This window comes from Carassius carassius, chromosome 45 (assembly GCF_963082965.1).
Source record: "Carassius carassius chromosome 45, fCarCar2.1, whole genome shotgun sequence".
Classification (NCBI taxonomy): domain Eukaryota; kingdom Metazoa; phylum Chordata; class Actinopteri; order Cypriniformes; family Cyprinidae; genus Carassius; species Carassius carassius.
Window position 1 is genome coordinate 2956401 of NC_081799.1, and position 16870 is coordinate 2973270.

The window sequence follows — 16870 nt, forward strand, 5'->3', positions numbered from 1 at the left end:
CTGCTAAATGACATGCATCATAAATGTAAAAGACATGCATCAAATTACAACAAATCAAGTTCAGGTATGGAGTCAATATGATGCATATTTATATACACATGTTTAGCAAAAGAAAAAGTTTTGCAAAAAAAATTACAGTATTGAGTAAACTAATTTAGCTTTTTGCAATCAAAAATAAAGAATTGCAAAACAAATGAAACTGCGTGAAAGCAATGATTTTGCAATACATATTTTCCATGGTCATATCTTTTATTTGCAACGCTGCTTTTATTTTGCGTGTCAGTCTATTTGAGCTTGCGATACCGTTTTCCCTTTGTGCTTAACTTTTCTGCACGTCTAGCTTTCTGGCACGGTTTTGACATGGGGGAGGAGCAGAGCGATGGGGGCGTGTACAACATGCCTCCCTGGAAGTGACATCATCGGCCCGAGACGCAGCTCACCGATCCGGGTCCTGTCATGATGAGCAGAGGCTTGCGAGTGGATAGTTTCATTTATGTTTTGCAATTCTTTATTTTTGTTTGCAAAAAGCAAAATTATTTTCCTCAATACTTAAATTTTTTGTTTGTTAAACTTTTTCTTTTGCAAAACATTTTTTGGCAGCCACATAAGAAGTGTTGAGCCATACCTTTCGTGTGTCTGTAGATGCAAACACTTTTCCACGAGGGTTGAAGCCTGTTGTTCCATGAGCACTGAAAGCTATTTCCTCCAGCCATTTGGGAACTTCCTGTTGGGCCTGTGATAAAGGTTTATGAAGTTATTGATATTTGTGTGTGTACTGCATACAGTTCATTGCCTATGTTTACATTCCAACACAAAAACTAATGGAATATTTGAATGAAATGTTGCACATTCAAGCACATAAAACATGATAAACCAATGTTTCTTGTTGAGCTTCAAGAAAGCAAATATTTGAGCATTGACTGTATGCGAGGTGCTGCTTTAGCAATGATCAATAATTATGTGGATTAGAGCCCAATTTAAATCTGTTGTCCATATAAAGTGGTTTTATAGGCACAATGTGAACATTTTACAACTAAAGAGTGTGAAAACACTAAGTATCTTGGATGCGATATGAAAAGTACAAACCCCAGACAGAACTTTGACCAGAGAGCGAGCTAATGGAGTGTCAGACTCTGGGTTGAAAAAGGACACGGCTCGCCCGATGTTCCCACAGCGTCCGGTTCTCCCGATGCGATGGACGTATTCGTCGATGCTGCTGGGCAGGTCGAAATTCACAACGTGCTGGACCTGCTCAATGTCCAGGCCTCTGGCAGCGACAGACGTGGCCACCAGCACCGGACACTGGCCTGTGCGAAAATCACTGAGAGCCTTCTCTCGCTCTCTCTGCTCCCGATCACTATTCAGAAAAGGAATAAAATTCAGTTAAAAGCTTTGGTCAGAAAGGACCTCTAACACCATGCATCTATAACTGCCTTGTTTTCTTCAATAACATGTTCGTGCTGATATAATGTGTTGGAGAAAAAAAAAATTACAGAAAGGGACAGGAAATAAAAATACCCATGGATGCTTGTAGTGGACAGCTTCTCCTGACAGAGAAATGTTGCAATGAAATCAGCACTTCTTTTGGTTTCAACAAAGACCATCGTGCGCTCATTCCCTGTAATTGCAAACAAAGTGCCATAAAATACATCCGTTTGCTCAGGATATGAACCACAAAGTTGATGTCAACATTTAGTTCTTTACAAACCATTTACATTTTACATGTATAAAATTGATGCAAAACTGGATTTCAACAAAAATAAGTGAATAAACAGGAATCAGTTTTACACAATTGGTTACAGGACACAATCAATACCAAACTATTGGAAAATCAGTACAAAACTATATGTACTGCATTAGCACAAAGCAGTTACAATTATATTTTTCTACTGTTTCTGTGAACTGTGAACATTCTTAAAAGGGTCATTAACTAAGAAATACATTTTTAATTTAATAATAAAAAAAGAATATTTGAATCTCAAAATTGAAAATCGGATGCCAACCCACCAAACTAATACTCTGTTCAATCACTACTAGTTCTACAGCTTCAGTTTCAGAACGTTCACGCTTCGTAACACACAAGAGAGGGACCGCTCTCAAACAGCGTGGCATTCCAAACGTGGTTTAAACGACATGCCCCAGTATTGCAGTATTTTAAATTCAGATCAGAAGAAAAATAAACACGTATTCGGTAGGAACCGGTATACAGCCCAGCGCCATTCATGACCCCCTTTAAAAGGTGTGTGAACTAATTTAATAACTTGAATATCCATCAGTTTCTCAGAAGGTTATCAAATGGCTTTTGAAATGCAACATGTTTATGTTTCAATAAGTAAATAGCATATGGATTTTTAGTAAGGCCTCAATGTAAAATAGTCAGTGGTGTATTCATGTGAATGTACCTGTAGATCTGAGCAGATCAAGCAGCTGGTCTCTCTTGGAGTACTGGTCTACCTGAATGATAGTTTGCTCCACATCACTGCATGCTCCACCAACCACACCAACAGCAAGGAAAATGTAGTCCACTTTCAAAAAATCTGCAGCCATCCTATCATACAACACATGATGCATCGATCATTACTACTGAAGAAGTTTTGAGAATTACATAAATATTGGAAATTGGACAAGTTGCTGCTTAAGCAAAAATACAGCACATGTCGTGTGTTTTCTTTCTCATCTGTTTCTGTTCACGTAAGACAAAAACGGCTGCGTTTATGATGATATACTGATGGTAGTTTTCTGTATCGTAGTTTCGACTCCGAACACACTTTTCTACAGTTAAAATACACAGAACAGTCCGAGAACAGACACAAACCGGGAACCCGTAGCGCGACCGCTGCTCTCTATGCACGCGCTTGTGCTTCATGTGCGCTGCACACAAACATAAGTTTTGAGATTCTAAGCTAGTTTAGTGATAAATCACAGGACAGCACTGACAACTAGTTTGTGTTCCTCTGTGTGCGCAATCTTCACATCTACTGTTTATATGAGTGTTCATGCCACAGTGCAGCTGCGCGAACATGGTAGCTTGATATAATAATACACATCCGATCTAATCGCTTGAATGACCAAACCATAACACAAATACAACTGACAAAGTTTAGTGAAGACGCAAGGCTCACCGCTCACGCGCCATCACTGTGTGTTGAACCGGCGTTCACCTCCGGGTTTTGCTTTTATGCCACTGACTGGAGAGCAGTCATGTGACTACACACGCGCTAGTATGCTTTTAAGGGGGAAGTGTTAACAGGATTAAAAAACTGAAATAACCGACATGGGAAAATTACGTCGGTCAGAGATTATGAATTTCGGTTTTGATTACTTTTCGATTAATCGTCCAGCCCTAGTGGCTGACTATGATTCGTTTAAAGCCACGTGTAATTAATCTGATTTTAGATTTGACTCCAATCAGAAGTTTTGAAGGCCGTGTTTACATTAGACTCACTCTAGTAGCTAGACTGAGTGCAACGAAACAACGGAAGCACAACCATGTCAGAGACATTTTTGAGCTCTCAGAACTAGTTTGGACATATCTATTCTGATGGTTTGTGTTATTTTTAAAACTTTTTAACCTTTTACACTAGTTTCAAAAAGCGGCTTGAACATTCAGCATCTTTTGTGTTCCAAAGACCACAGACAAATAGGTTTGGAACAGAAGAATAGATAAATAATTTCTTGAATAATTCTTTAAAAGAAAATTCACAATGACAGGCGCAGACCAACCACTTTCTCACACATTCCAAAAAAATAAAACCGATTCAACATGCTCAATCAGCAAAAACAAGCGATGAAAAATGGAAACAAACACAGACAAGGGTAACAACCGATCAGACAAAACCTGACGAATGTGTCTGCATCTGTCAGTACAACATGAATTGACCTTTAAAGCGTTTCAGAGACCGACCTTTGAATATCTTCAGGGTAGGTGGCGCTGAACATGAGGGTTTGTCGATCCTCTTTTGAAGGCATGCCTGGAGATCCCACCAGCTTTCGCATATCTGGCTCGAAGCCCATGTCCAGCATTCTGTCTGCTTCATCCAGAACCAAATACCGCAGCTTACTCAGGCCAACCTGACACAAAAAAGTAAAAACTCATAGCCACATTATATATTCAATCATTTATGCATACTTTAGCACATTGGGGTGGCATTACCTTTCCACGACCAATGATGTCAAGCAATCGTCCTGGGGTCCCACACAAAATATTGCAGCCCTTTAACACCTCTCGAATTGTGTATCCAGTATTTATTCCACCATAAACCACCACAGGACGCACACAGGTCCTACACAAGATTCAAAACCACACTTTATATTGCCATAATTTATAACCTGGAAGCTACAAGCAATATATAATAAATGAGGGACCTCATACGAGTCTATAGCGTGGACTAAGCTAATGAGGAGTTATGAATCCGAATCACTCATTGTAGAAAGAGCTATATAAATAAAGGTGAAATCTGTATCAATACTCAGCCCTACTGTGTAGAGCTGCACAATTACCGGTAATCAAATTTCTAAATCACAATTACAATTATGGATGCCACAATTACGTCATCGTTCAAAGTCCACTTATGTTACTCTGCGTGCTTAAGTTGAATTTTTGTTTCTACAACTTAGGGTTTTTTCCCCTTTATTTAAATTTTATTGTAACAATACCAATCTTTTTTTTTCTTTCATAATTTAAAGAAACCAATCTGAGGTATAGTTGACATTTGAGGCTTAATATTATAGAAAAGTACTAAAGGTTTTTCAGTTAGTGTTTTCAGCTTGTTTATATTCATATAAAAATACGGCATGCAGTGCATCAAACAATGAAAATTGTGATAATCGAAATTAATAAATCGCAATTATGGGAATAATAGACAAGTATGATTTTTTTCATAATCGTTCAGCCCTACTGTGCATAATGTACTGCATTAAAATTTCAAAAGGCAATTGCAGATTTACGAAGTATTTTTTTTAAAATGTGTACCCATATGCAAACTTCCTGGCCTCCAGATAGATCTGATTGATGAGCTCTCTGGTGGGGGCCACAATTATGGCCTCGGGCTCCTGCACCTCGCTGAACTTGCTGGCTGCCACACCATCAGCCATCAGCCGCTGAAGGATGGGCAGCAGGAAGGCCGCCTGAGGGATGGCACAGAGCAAGCAAACAGTAATTACCATCACTGACAAACCACATCAGAATGAAGATTGGCATTTAATAAGAATGGCATGTCAGAGGGTTGTTCTTGCCGTTTTTCCTGATCCTGTCTGGGCACAAGCCATTAGATCTCGTCCAGCAGAAATAATGGGAATCCCATGTTTCTGGACAGGAGTAGGCTTCACATATCCAGACTTCGTTACATTCTTTCTCAGTGATTCACAAAGTCCTGCTTCATCAAAAGTCTGTAAGAGAGAGTGAGCATGTGAGTGACATTTTGAAGTACTGTTGAATTTGTAGCCATTTTGCCCTATTTTCATAGCTTTTGAGCATGCTACATAAACAAAGCTGCTTGTGAAAATGAGCCTGTGTGTAGACACAATGTGAATATTTTTCCCATCAATGTCTTGTAAAATTTAAGCAACTGAGATAATTCACTAAAAGACAGGCATCATTTAGATGTGTTCCAGATTGACACCTTAAACTGGGAAGCGTTAACAGGTATTACAACCAGTTCCTTATTTCTAATGGAAAAAAATGGTTGTTATATTTATCATCAATATTATTAAGAAGAATTTAAGAACACTAAATGTACATTTACATAGTCTTTGAAAAAATAAATAAATATAAATACAAACCTATTTACTGATGCAAGTATGTTTAGAAGCAAATGTGCGCAGTAAATTTAAAGCATTTGTAAATTTTAGGGGTAAAGCTCACTCTTCCAACTATTTTTAGCTGTACAAATCCACTTGTTTTGCTGCTTGATATTGCAAATTGGTGTCTTACCATATTATTTTAATGTATTATCTTAATTCGGAACACACTGGCTTATAACGGTTTTACCGTTTACTGCACGTTGTTATTCTCATTTCCCTACAGTGGCTAAAGAACTGGAAGTCTCACCCATAGGCACATGCCATTGATTTTTTGTGCACCTGAATTTTTGTGAGAGCCCAGCACCAACTTCAATTACAATATTTAATTTTGTTCCTTAATTAACCCATGATTTAAGTGAATTGAGGGAGCAAATTAATAAATCAAACAAATCCTTAATTCATGAAAAAAAAAGGGTACGCTTTGAGGAATTTATGAAAAATGGGATGCTTTAAAAAGGAAAAGCATAGCCTAAGTAATAGGCTTAAGATAAAAATAACATTGTCATTTCTAATATATATTTATAAATATATATATAAAAAGCGTAACATCTGACTTATAATGCATTTAAATCAGAAGTGTCGCGACGCTCCATAAACAAGTTTACAGAAAGTAAAGGATGACAACTTGCTTTATTTTACATGAGCACAAATCTTCTGTTTTTTATTGTGCGTGCGCACAAATAAAAGTAACCACTTTTAGAGATTATATCTTTCTCCAAAAAGATCACAATCTAATGCACAGTAAACCAATCTGACATTTTCTGGAACAGGATCCAGCAGGATCAAATTGAGTAATGGTCATAATACTCGGTTAAACCATTTAAAGAGGCACGTTCAGCGCTCAGTTAAATGAGTTCAAATGTATGGCACACGCCCTTTCATTTTATAATCCTGCTTTTTCTTTTTCTTTTTTTTTTAAACCTAACCCCCTTTAATTTGGGTGAGAAAGCTTTTATTTTTGAGTGGGTTTTGCAAATCATGTCATACCGCGCCGCTGCAATAGACACATTTTAAAGGTTAACGATTAATCGATCGTTAAACGACGATCAAAAAATTGACATCCCTACTTCAGAGAAACAACAGCAGGGCTATAATAGATTATGGTCTATTACTGCATCGACAAATCACACTGATAATACAACTTCTAATAGTCAAAGTTAAAATGGATTACAAAATATATGCTCTAATAACTTACCATAATAGCCTTTGGAGGATTGCTGCCACTCACATCCACAAGGATGTCATCATATTTGTCAAAATTAATGCCTGTGGCATATTGGGAAAATATGGAACTCTCCTCTTCTGGAGGGGGAGGTGGCACATAGACAACCTTGGGTCCTACAAGAAACAGAAACGCAAGGTTAGTTCATTCTGGATATAAAACAAGTCAACTATAAATCTTACGCTGTATAAAGCAATGACTTGCATTAAAAGAAAATGACCCACCTGCATTTTCACCTGCTTCTTGATCTGGCTTGTCTGCTGTTGAACCTGGACAATTAGGAAGAAAAAAAAAACTAAGCCAATTAAAACACAAAGGTTCATTACTTACTAGTTATTACAAATGCAGTAAATTACCCTTGGAAAACACTTCCTCATTCCGGCCTCTGAAACCTACAGTGTCATTAAAGAGAGCTCAATTGAACCCATAAGATACTCACCAACTACTAAAACAAAAACAAAGAAAAAAAACACCACATGAATATTAAGATGTTACCTCCTCTTCCAAAGCCTCTTTTTCCTGTCTCTTCATCACCACTACCTTAAAAGAACATAAATATTAAAATTAAAATTACTCCATTGTGACTGGTTAACGGCAGCTGTGGTCAAACATGTACTATACCACCATTGCCCCAGGCAACTAACTTTCTACATAGCTGTGCTAGATTCACACCTCATGTCTTCCAGCCACCATCTCATCACATTATAAATACAACTAACCATCATGGAAGCCCCCACGGAAGCCCCCACGACCTCTTCCTCGGCCTTCACCTCCTTTCCAACCTGCAACAAACAGATGGGCTCCATGACAGAGTCATAAACAATTGTCTATTGTTTGGGAAAAAAAGACATTACCCTCATCTGTGCCATTTTCTGGAAGATAAACAAGAACAGTATTAAAAAAAGTTTTAAATTGTGAAAAAGTTTACACAGAAGTAAACAAATTAATCACCTCTTCCAAAGCCTTTTCTCCCAGTCTCTTCGTTTCCACCTTAAAAACAGGCAATGAACATTTTAAAAAGAAACTAGTCATTACACAACTTTACCATGATTGGTCAAAGGCAATGTTGTGTGGTTAAATGAGTGTATAATGAGCACTAAACTACACAATACACATTGCCTCAGGCACCCAACTTCACATATAGCAGAAGGAGATGACAAGAAACATGCATGGCTATTTTCTAGCATAAATAGCAAATTTAAGTTTATTCCAAAAACCAACCATCACGGAAACCACCACGAAAACCACCGCGGAAACCACCCCGGGATCCACCACGACCTCTTCCTTGGCCTTCACCAGCTTTCCAACCTGCAACAAAGAGACCAGGTCCATGAAACAATGCAGCTTAAGAGTCATAAAAACATGTCTTGCTTAAAATACACCTTACCTTCATCGTTGTCATTTTCATCAGTTTCTAAAAAATGAGCAAGAATGTCATGTAAAAATTCATATTAAAATGCAAACATGCAAGACTGCACAATAACAGTTGATAGCCATAATAATGCTCAATTTGTCAATTGTCAGGAATTTCAGTAAACTACACTGCATTTTAAACAGACCTTCTGATCTTCATTTTGTGCTATAACTAAGAGTCGCCACCCGTGGTCACATTATCATAAATGTGATGGTCACTTCAATGAAGTAGTTTACCATGTCGTTCTCTAACAACCTTGTAGAAAGGGAATTCATCCGAAACAACTCTTGATGTGGGGACCCATTCCGCAGTGCCCTTCAAGGGCACAACAATGCCATTTGGAGAGATTTAGTCTCACACCCATGTCTTTTACAGTAAGTTGCTTTCACCAATAAAGATTTGGAAGACGTATCAAAATATTGCAATGAGTGAAAAAAGCTTTCAGATTACATAATTTTAAAGGCAGCTTGTGGTTTTTTTTTTTTTTTTTTTTTTTTTGAGTATAACAAAAATTGACTGAAATCCTTAAAACCAGACTTCTGTTGAGGGGAACTAAGATTGTAATAACACCTGATTTAAAGGTATTTCTGAAGCCTCCTCTTCCTCCTCGTGATCCTCCCCTGCCTCCTAAAACACAAACGATGCTGGTTTAACACTATGTACATAAGCTTACAGCAGATGCACACAAACAATTTTGGATTCAGATTTATAAAGTTTAAATGTGCAAACCTCTGAAAAGACCATTTTTAAAATATGTAGTTTTGCACTTCCCTAATCAGGGCTGCTTTATAGTAAATGGTTCTCATTCATTAATAATAATACAATTTTTATTGTTCAATAATTAGTTAATTTATTCATATTTATACACATCCAGATTAAAAATAAAAATAAGGTCTTTAGCCTTTCATCATTCAAACAAATTTTCTTCAATTTAGAATTAGTTTGTGTGAACAATTTTGGTCATTATTTGTTTGTAAACATTCAAATTGAGTTTTCACACAGATTTTGTTTACAATGTCCTTAGCTAATTGTGCCAAATATTACTTGGAAAGAAATGTGGTCCACACTCACAAATTAGTTCAACTTCACCACAAATTTGTAATCATTTTTAAACTACAGCACTCGAGTTGTTGTTTCTGATTGACTGAAGCAGCTATAGGGGCTCCATGAACAGGGAGAAACCGTGCTCTTAAGCCGCTTGTCCACCAGCGTCGGATCAATTTTTGTTCCGACGCGACGCCCGTGACGTTTTCGCTGCTTGGGGGCGGAATTTGTGGGCTGGACATTGTACGGACGTCATTTGTGAAGTTTTGGAGAGAAAAATACTTTTTTATCATTTTGCAATGGATCGACGACGAAGACTCGCTATCAGGAACCGGGTGGTCAGCATTGCGGTGTTGTACCTGCGTTGGAAGAGGGGGAGACGGCAGTTAAATATGAAACCATAGCAACGGCCATACACAAATTCTCGCCGCCCCGCGTTTTGACGCTCTCATTTGCATAAAGTATCCACCGAGATACTTTTTTGATGCGCTGCTGTTGACCAAATCGACGCGACGCATCATGCTTTGCGGGGCGTTTTTGCTGCCTGACGTAGTTCCATAGGAAATGAATGGGCTTTGACGTCACGTCAGAAATCGAGACGCTGGTGGACAAGCGGCTTTAGGTGTTGATGAATCGCTGTCTGTGTAAACACCCCGATGTATTCGATCGGTGAGTGATAAGATGACTGACTGCTGTGCTAATTCTGACAGGCGCCCGCTAGAGCTGCACGATTAATCGTTAAAAGATCACGATCTCGATTTTCGACACCCTCTCGATTTCATTTCTAAAAGATAACGATTCCCCGAGTCGATTAAACATTTGACAAAGTCTTCAAATCAGTGTTTGCACTGCCGCTGACAGAGCAGTTAGCATGTTTGGTCTTACATTCATATTATCACAGAAATACTGGGATAAAAAGTTTATAGTTCAGATATAAACATTGACGTCTATATGGCAGCGACCCTTTTGAAAGTACTGTGCTTCAAATATGGTTTGTGTCGATTGCATTATTTTACCACTAGGTGGCGACAAGTGTCTTAATGTATTTGTCAATGAATGAATTTTTAATTCAAGAGAATCATTCAAAAACCCTGATTCATCCAGTAATGAAACAAGTGAAGTAGGTTTATGAGTGAGTCATTGAATCAGTGATTTAAACAACTTTTTCATCATTGTAATATAAAAAAAAAATGGGGGTTTAAATATATTATATATACACTACCAGTCAAAAGTTTTTGAACCGTAAGATGTGTAATGTTTTTTTAAAGTCTTTTCTGCTCACCAAACCTGCATTTTAAAATATATTCCAATAGAAAGCAGTTTTTTTTTTTATTGTAAAAATGTATCACAACATTACTTTTGCTGTATTTTGGATAAAATAAATGTAGGCTCTGTGAGCAGAAGATAATTACAAAAAAAAATAAATCTTACCATTCAAAGACTTTTGGACTGGTAGTGTACATTAAAATGTTTAATAATTCATTCAGATACTTTTAATTAGACTGCAGCAATAACAATGTCACATTTTATTTAGTTCAGAATCGTAGGAGAATCGTTATCTCTATGAGACCAAAAAAAAATTGTGATTCTCAATTTATCCAGAATCGTGCAGCCCTAGAGCCTGCGCATGTTACTGAGAGAGAGAGAGAGAGAGAGAGAGAGAGAGAGAGAGAGAGAGAGAGAGAGAGAGAGAGAGAGACCCTCCTCCGGCCACGCGCATGCTCACAGTCATCAAACTGTCTTGCTCTCCCTCCCTCCCTCGTGCATATTAATCAAAATTGATATTACCATCAAAATCAACTGAGATTTGACATGATAGGTCGGAAGACCAAAGTTTCACGTGAAGCATTCCAAGATTTTTTCCCCTAAATTACCGTTGAGTGCGAATTGTACTAAAATAACGTTGCCTTATCTTCTCTGAAAAGCATTCCGCACACATGCAGCTGACATAAACCAAACTTTAAATAAACAGACAAAACCTATTCAGTGATGATGTTTTCTGTGTTGACACAAATCTTGTGAGATGTCCTAACTCCCGGGATAATCACACGAGCTGTCGCCACATCATGATACATGATATCAAATATCAATTATCGATATCAACCGATATGAAACACTTATCATGATACAGTTTTCAGTCATATCATCCAACCCTACGCTCGTTCCATTCAAATGCAGCTGCTGCCATTTTTCTACAATTGTTTTGTACGCGGTAATTGATTATACACAATTTCCATTTAAAAATTCCATACTTTTCCAGACTCAAAATAACTTTCAGTAGATTTATGTAGAGCCCAACAAATATATCGTTTTGCCAATACTATCAGCCGATATGAGCCTGTCGCAGATATATCGGTATCAATGAATGCCATCTATATGAACTTTTTTTAATAGAACATTGAACGCAGATGAAATGCTTAAAAATGGTGTAATTATGTGGTATTTTTCCAGCAGCACACAAACTATTGTTTGCTGCTGGGGACTCAGGTCAGTGTAGAGATGAGTGGATAAGCTCAAACTTGACCCGAGACCTTCTGCTTCAAATAAGTTATCTGCCTGCCACCCACCGCACCTATATTTAATCGTCACATTACAATGATTCTAATTCTTAGTTTTGCATGATGAATGGATGGCTCATTTTTAACATTTCTCGTGCGCACACAAGTCTATATATATTTTGAAGACTATGTAATATGGTGCGAAGAATATCGTAAATATCGTAAAACGTTCACCTACTCACCTCTGCCCCTGAATCCATCACCAGCATTTGTCTTCCATGAGCTGCCATCATCTACAAACACAAGGACTCACTTTAGGTCTGATTTAGAGCTGTATCATTACAGTAACTTTTAGGAATCACAATTCCAAATTAGGGATGGGCATTACCTTACAGTTTGAGATACCGGTAAAGACTTTCCCCACGATAAGAATTACCGTATTTTTCGGACTACAAGTCGCACCTGAGTATAAGTCGCATCAGTCCAAAAATACGTCATGATGAGGAAAATATAAGTCGCACTGGACTATAAGTCGCATTTATTTAGAACAGAAAACATTACCGTCTACAGCTGCGAGGGGGCGCTCTGTGCTGCTCAGTGTAGACTACAGGAGCACTGAGCAGCACTGAGCGCCCTCTCACGGCTGTAGACGGTAAGGTTTTCTGTTGGTTCGTGTCTCTTAGTTCATTTCTCTTGGTTCATGTCAAATTAATTTTGATAAATAAGTCGCACCTGACTATAAATCGCAGGACCAGCCAAACTATGAAAAAAAGTGCGGCTTAGTCCAGAAAATACGGTAAGTCTTCCCTTGATAACGATAATGCATAGTTGTTGACATTTCTGTGTGAGATCATGCAGAGCAACATGGAAGGCGGACATGAAATTGAGGAATATATCACTAACTGAGGAACTGATTTGGTTAGGGCTGTACAGTGAGACAAGAATCAGTCTAAGCCTTGAATAAATGTACCACAGTAGCACAGATTAGCATGTGTAGGAGCCCGTTTACAAACCTGTTGTCCAACAAAGATATAATTAAAATTTTTCTCCAAATTAACTTTATAACATCAGTCAAGTATTTTAAATAACTTTCAGATCTGGTTTCATATCATAGAACGAGGCAGAAATCATAATATTTTATAGTAATATATACAGAGGCTGTCGATTAGCATATTATATATGTATAGACGTATAGAAGAGAATCAGAATCAGATGAATTGCATAGCAATGAAACGCAGTGGAAAGGTTTTTTTGGGATTAAGTTAATTTTCATGGCAAAGACGGACTGTCATTAAAGTACCTGCTGAGATCATTTCAGTAATCGTCTTGTTAACTCAGGTGAGAATGTTGACTAGCACAAGGCTGGAGATCATTATGTCAGGCTGATTGGGTTAGAATGGCAGACTTGACATGTTAAAAGGAGGGTGATGCTTGAAATCATTGTTCTTCCATTGTTAACTCTCTGGAGTCGATTAACGCGGATACGCGTTATGAGTCATTTTCTCCTGATAACCCCGAAAAGAACTTAAATTACACTTTCAGTTTTAATCGTACAGATAAGAGCAATACATCAATCGAATCTGTAAAGGGTCTACTTTTTTTTGGATACAGACATAAAACTTTGTGCACTTATAAAATAAAGATAACAAACAAGGTGTGCTGTCTGCAGCCTTTGTCTGCGCTGATCTTCATTTACAAAAACGTCATTAAAATGAACTGTAACTCCGTGAATACTCAACGAAGAGACATGAGAGATATATCTATAGAAAGCTTGACATGTCTACTTTTAAACTAAACAAGTACCGCCGAAAACAGATATTCTGTGATAAAGTAATCCATATAAAAACAACGCAATGTCCGTTTTTCACGTCTCCCTTCATTATATCTAATATGACCACGCCCCTGCGCTTTCAAACTGAAGCGCCCATAACAGAAGAAAAAGCAGCTAGACTGTTTAAGGTTTTTTTTTATTTTACTGTTTGCTTCGCAATGAGAGGAAGACATAATTCACCCCAAAAAGATGTGATGTGGTTGAGGATTTGAGAAATGGATTTCCTCAGGAAAAAAAAAAAAATGAATGAAGCACGTTATTCAGCTGAGATCATAAACATGAGTAAGTCTCTTTTTATTTATATATATACTTGTACTAGTTTTCACATAACGTGTAAACATTTTACTAGTTAGACTTTCTAAACTATAATTCCTGACAAAATGTATAATCAGGTGAAATATTATGAAGTTTCAATAACAATATACAATTATGAAGTTTCAAAAACAATATACAATACTATACCATTCAAAAGCTTTATGTAAATAATATAAAATGTAACAAATAAATGTAACTAACAAATGTAACAAAAAATGGTGTTCTTTTAATTCATCCCCCCTAAAAAACCTGAAAAATATTCTCAGCTCTTTTCAACATGAATAATAATGGTAATAATAATAATAATAATAACAACAACAACAACAACAACAACAACCAACAAACAACGTTTTTTTTTTTTTTGGTAGAAAATAAGATTGTTAAAAGGATTTCTGAAGGATTGTGTGACTGGAGTAATGATGCAAAAAATTAGTTTGAAAGTCAGCTTTGATTGTTCTAATAAACTGTTTAACTGCTCCCCCAAGTGGATATTAAATTATTTTGTGGGATAATTAAATTTGTTCAAAATAAACTACAAACATAAAATTATATAGATTTATTTTATTCTCGCATTCTTTCTTGTAACTCTTTCCTCTCAGTCACAAACCTGACTGAATGGCTCATTATGCAGCTCATTATGCGGGCCTTTGTATTCTCAGGTGTAAATCACAATGATATTCATGTTAGTTGACGCCTACTCGCATATGACTTTTACCAACATTAAAATCAATATATTGTTTTCTGTAAGTGAGTAAACAAGATGATTTTCACATAATTTAGAAAGAAAAATTCTAGGCTACAAGCTCCAGTTCTCAAAAATCCCGGGAACCATTGTTTTTTATGAGTTTTTTTTTGCCTTATTCAAGTGATTTAACATTTTGAGTTTTTCTTTTCTTCTGCAGAAAGTATAGTGAATGGACTGCTGAGGACTGGGGCAAAGTCATATTCTCCGATGAAGCCCCTTTTCAATTGTTTCCGGCATCTGGAAAAAGGCTTGTCCAGAGAAGAAAAGGTGAGCGCTACCATCAGTCCTGTGTCATGCCAACAGTAAAGCATCCTGACACCATTCATGTGTGGGGTTGCTTCTCATCCAATGGAGTGGGCTCACTCACAATTCTGCCCAAAAACACAGCCATGAATAAAGAGTGGTACCAAAACACCCTCCAACAGCAACTTCTTCCAACAATCCAACAACAGTTTGGTGAAGAACAATGCATTTTCCAGCACGATGGAGCACCGTGCCATAAGGCAAAAGTGATAACTAAGTGGCTCGGGGACCAGAATGTTGAAATCTTGGGTCCATGGCCTGGAAACTCCCCAGATCTTAATCCCATTGAGAACTTGTGGTCAATCCTCAAGAGGCGGGTGGACAAACAAAAACCCACTAATTCTGACAAACTCCAATAAGTGATTATGAAAGAATGGGTTGCTATCAGTCAGGATTTGGCCCAGAAGTTGATTGAGAGCACGCCCAGTCGAATTGCAGAGGTCAGAAGGGCCAACACTGCAAATACTGACTCTTGCATAAAATGTCATGTAATTGTCGATAAAAGCCTTTGAAACGTATGAAGTGCTTGTGATTATATTTCAGTACATCACAGAAACAACGGAAACAAAAGATCTAAAAGCAGTTTAGCAGCAAACGTTTTGAAAACTAATATTTATGTAATTCTCAAAACTTTTGGCCACAACTGTACACACTAATGGAAAATGAAAGAAAAAGACTATAGTTAAAATATTTAATATATTTAATAAGTAATATTCACAGATGAAAGATTGGTACTTAAGTTATGTGCATTTATTAGAATGAATTCAAGCAGGATAAATGTGAAGCCTGTGCCAGAGTCTGTGCTTATATTTTCTCTAAGCTACATGGTATTATTTTAGATATTAGACATTTTAAAATATTAGACACATTTTAGATTTGATACATTTAAAAGGTGTGCAGTATTTATATGAATTATGTTATATTATTCAAAAGAAATTGTGGTCTACTTTGCATTGGAGCATTAAAAGTGGTAGCCTATTTTAAGGGGGTAGGCTACATGGATTAATATGCAATGTCAATATTTTCATATATTATGCCTATATTTTAATTTATATTTTAAAATTCCTTTAATAAAACCTGCATTTTTGCTATTCGTTACCGATCCTTTATTTTGACAACTTCTTGGGAAAAAGACATTTGCCTGTAAACTGATTAAGAAATTGTTGCATGTTTAAACTTGAAGCGCTGTATAATTTCGTTCACATTAATTATGCCTAATTAGACTTAAACAAGAAACAAATAAATTAAACCTGCACGATTTAGCTAAATCTTTGAAACTCTAAAGAATGGACGGATTAATAAACCGTCCTCACGATTAAACTCAAGTTCTCTCATTATAATCAACAAAATGCACACTATGTAAAAAAGAGCTTCATTAACTGACAACATAAGTGATTTTAAAGGGAGCCGACTTTACTTGCTTTTAGTGCTGGGCGATAGCATATGGCCTAAAAAAAAAAAATCCGATTTATCGATTTTAAAATCAATATTCAAATGACAAAAGAAATTTTTCAAAACAAGTTTTAATATAGTTATAAACTTATAACTGAGTCTGAGACAAGATGATAATAAAAAAACTAATGTTATTACCTTAATGCTGGAAAGACCTTTATTTTATTTTATTATTTTTATTATATATTATTTTTAATTATTATTTATTTTTTGTTAATACTAGCCCATCAGCTGTACAAATTTT

General features: G+C 36.7%; 1 protein-coding gene and 1 long non-coding RNA gene across 2 annotated transcripts in view; one reads left to right on the forward strand and one right to left on the reverse strand.

Annotated features, from left to right (window-relative positions):
• LOC132127688 (probable ATP-dependent RNA helicase DDX4) overlaps positions 1–13293 on the reverse strand; it is a 14237-nt gene extending 944 nt beyond the window's left edge. Inside the window, exons 1-20 of the mRNA XM_059539673.1 lie at positions 13281–13293; positions 12223–12288; positions 9009–9065; positions 8412–8438; positions 8246–8332; positions 7976–8014; positions 7879–7896; positions 7744–7806; positions 7520–7564; positions 7381–7416; positions 7249–7293; positions 6998–7140; positions 5236–5388; positions 4973–5127; positions 4154–4283; positions 3905–4071; positions 2403–2548; positions 1519–1618; positions 1087–1357; positions 626–733 (exon numbers count right to left, since the gene is read on the reverse strand). Of these exons, the coding sequence (XP_059395656.1) occupies positions 626–733; positions 1087–1357; positions 1519–1618; positions 2403–2548; positions 3905–4071; positions 4154–4283; positions 4973–5127; positions 5236–5388; positions 6998–7140; positions 7249–7293; positions 7381–7416; positions 7520–7564; positions 7744–7806; positions 7879–7896; positions 7976–8014; positions 8246–8332; positions 8412–8438; positions 9009–9065; positions 12223–12288; positions 13281–13293 (1869 nt within the window). The remainder of the gene's footprint in view (positions 1–625; positions 734–1086; positions 1358–1518; positions 1619–2402; positions 2549–3904; positions 4072–4153; positions 4284–4972; positions 5128–5235; positions 5389–6997; positions 7141–7248; positions 7294–7380; positions 7417–7519; positions 7565–7743; positions 7807–7878; positions 7897–7975; positions 8015–8245; positions 8333–8411; positions 8439–9008; positions 9066–12222; positions 12289–13280) is intronic.
• The window catches only part of LOC132127697 (uncharacterized), a 64431-nt gene that overhangs the window by 19911 nt on the left and 27650 nt on the right, over positions 1–16870 (forward strand). The window lies entirely within an intron of this gene.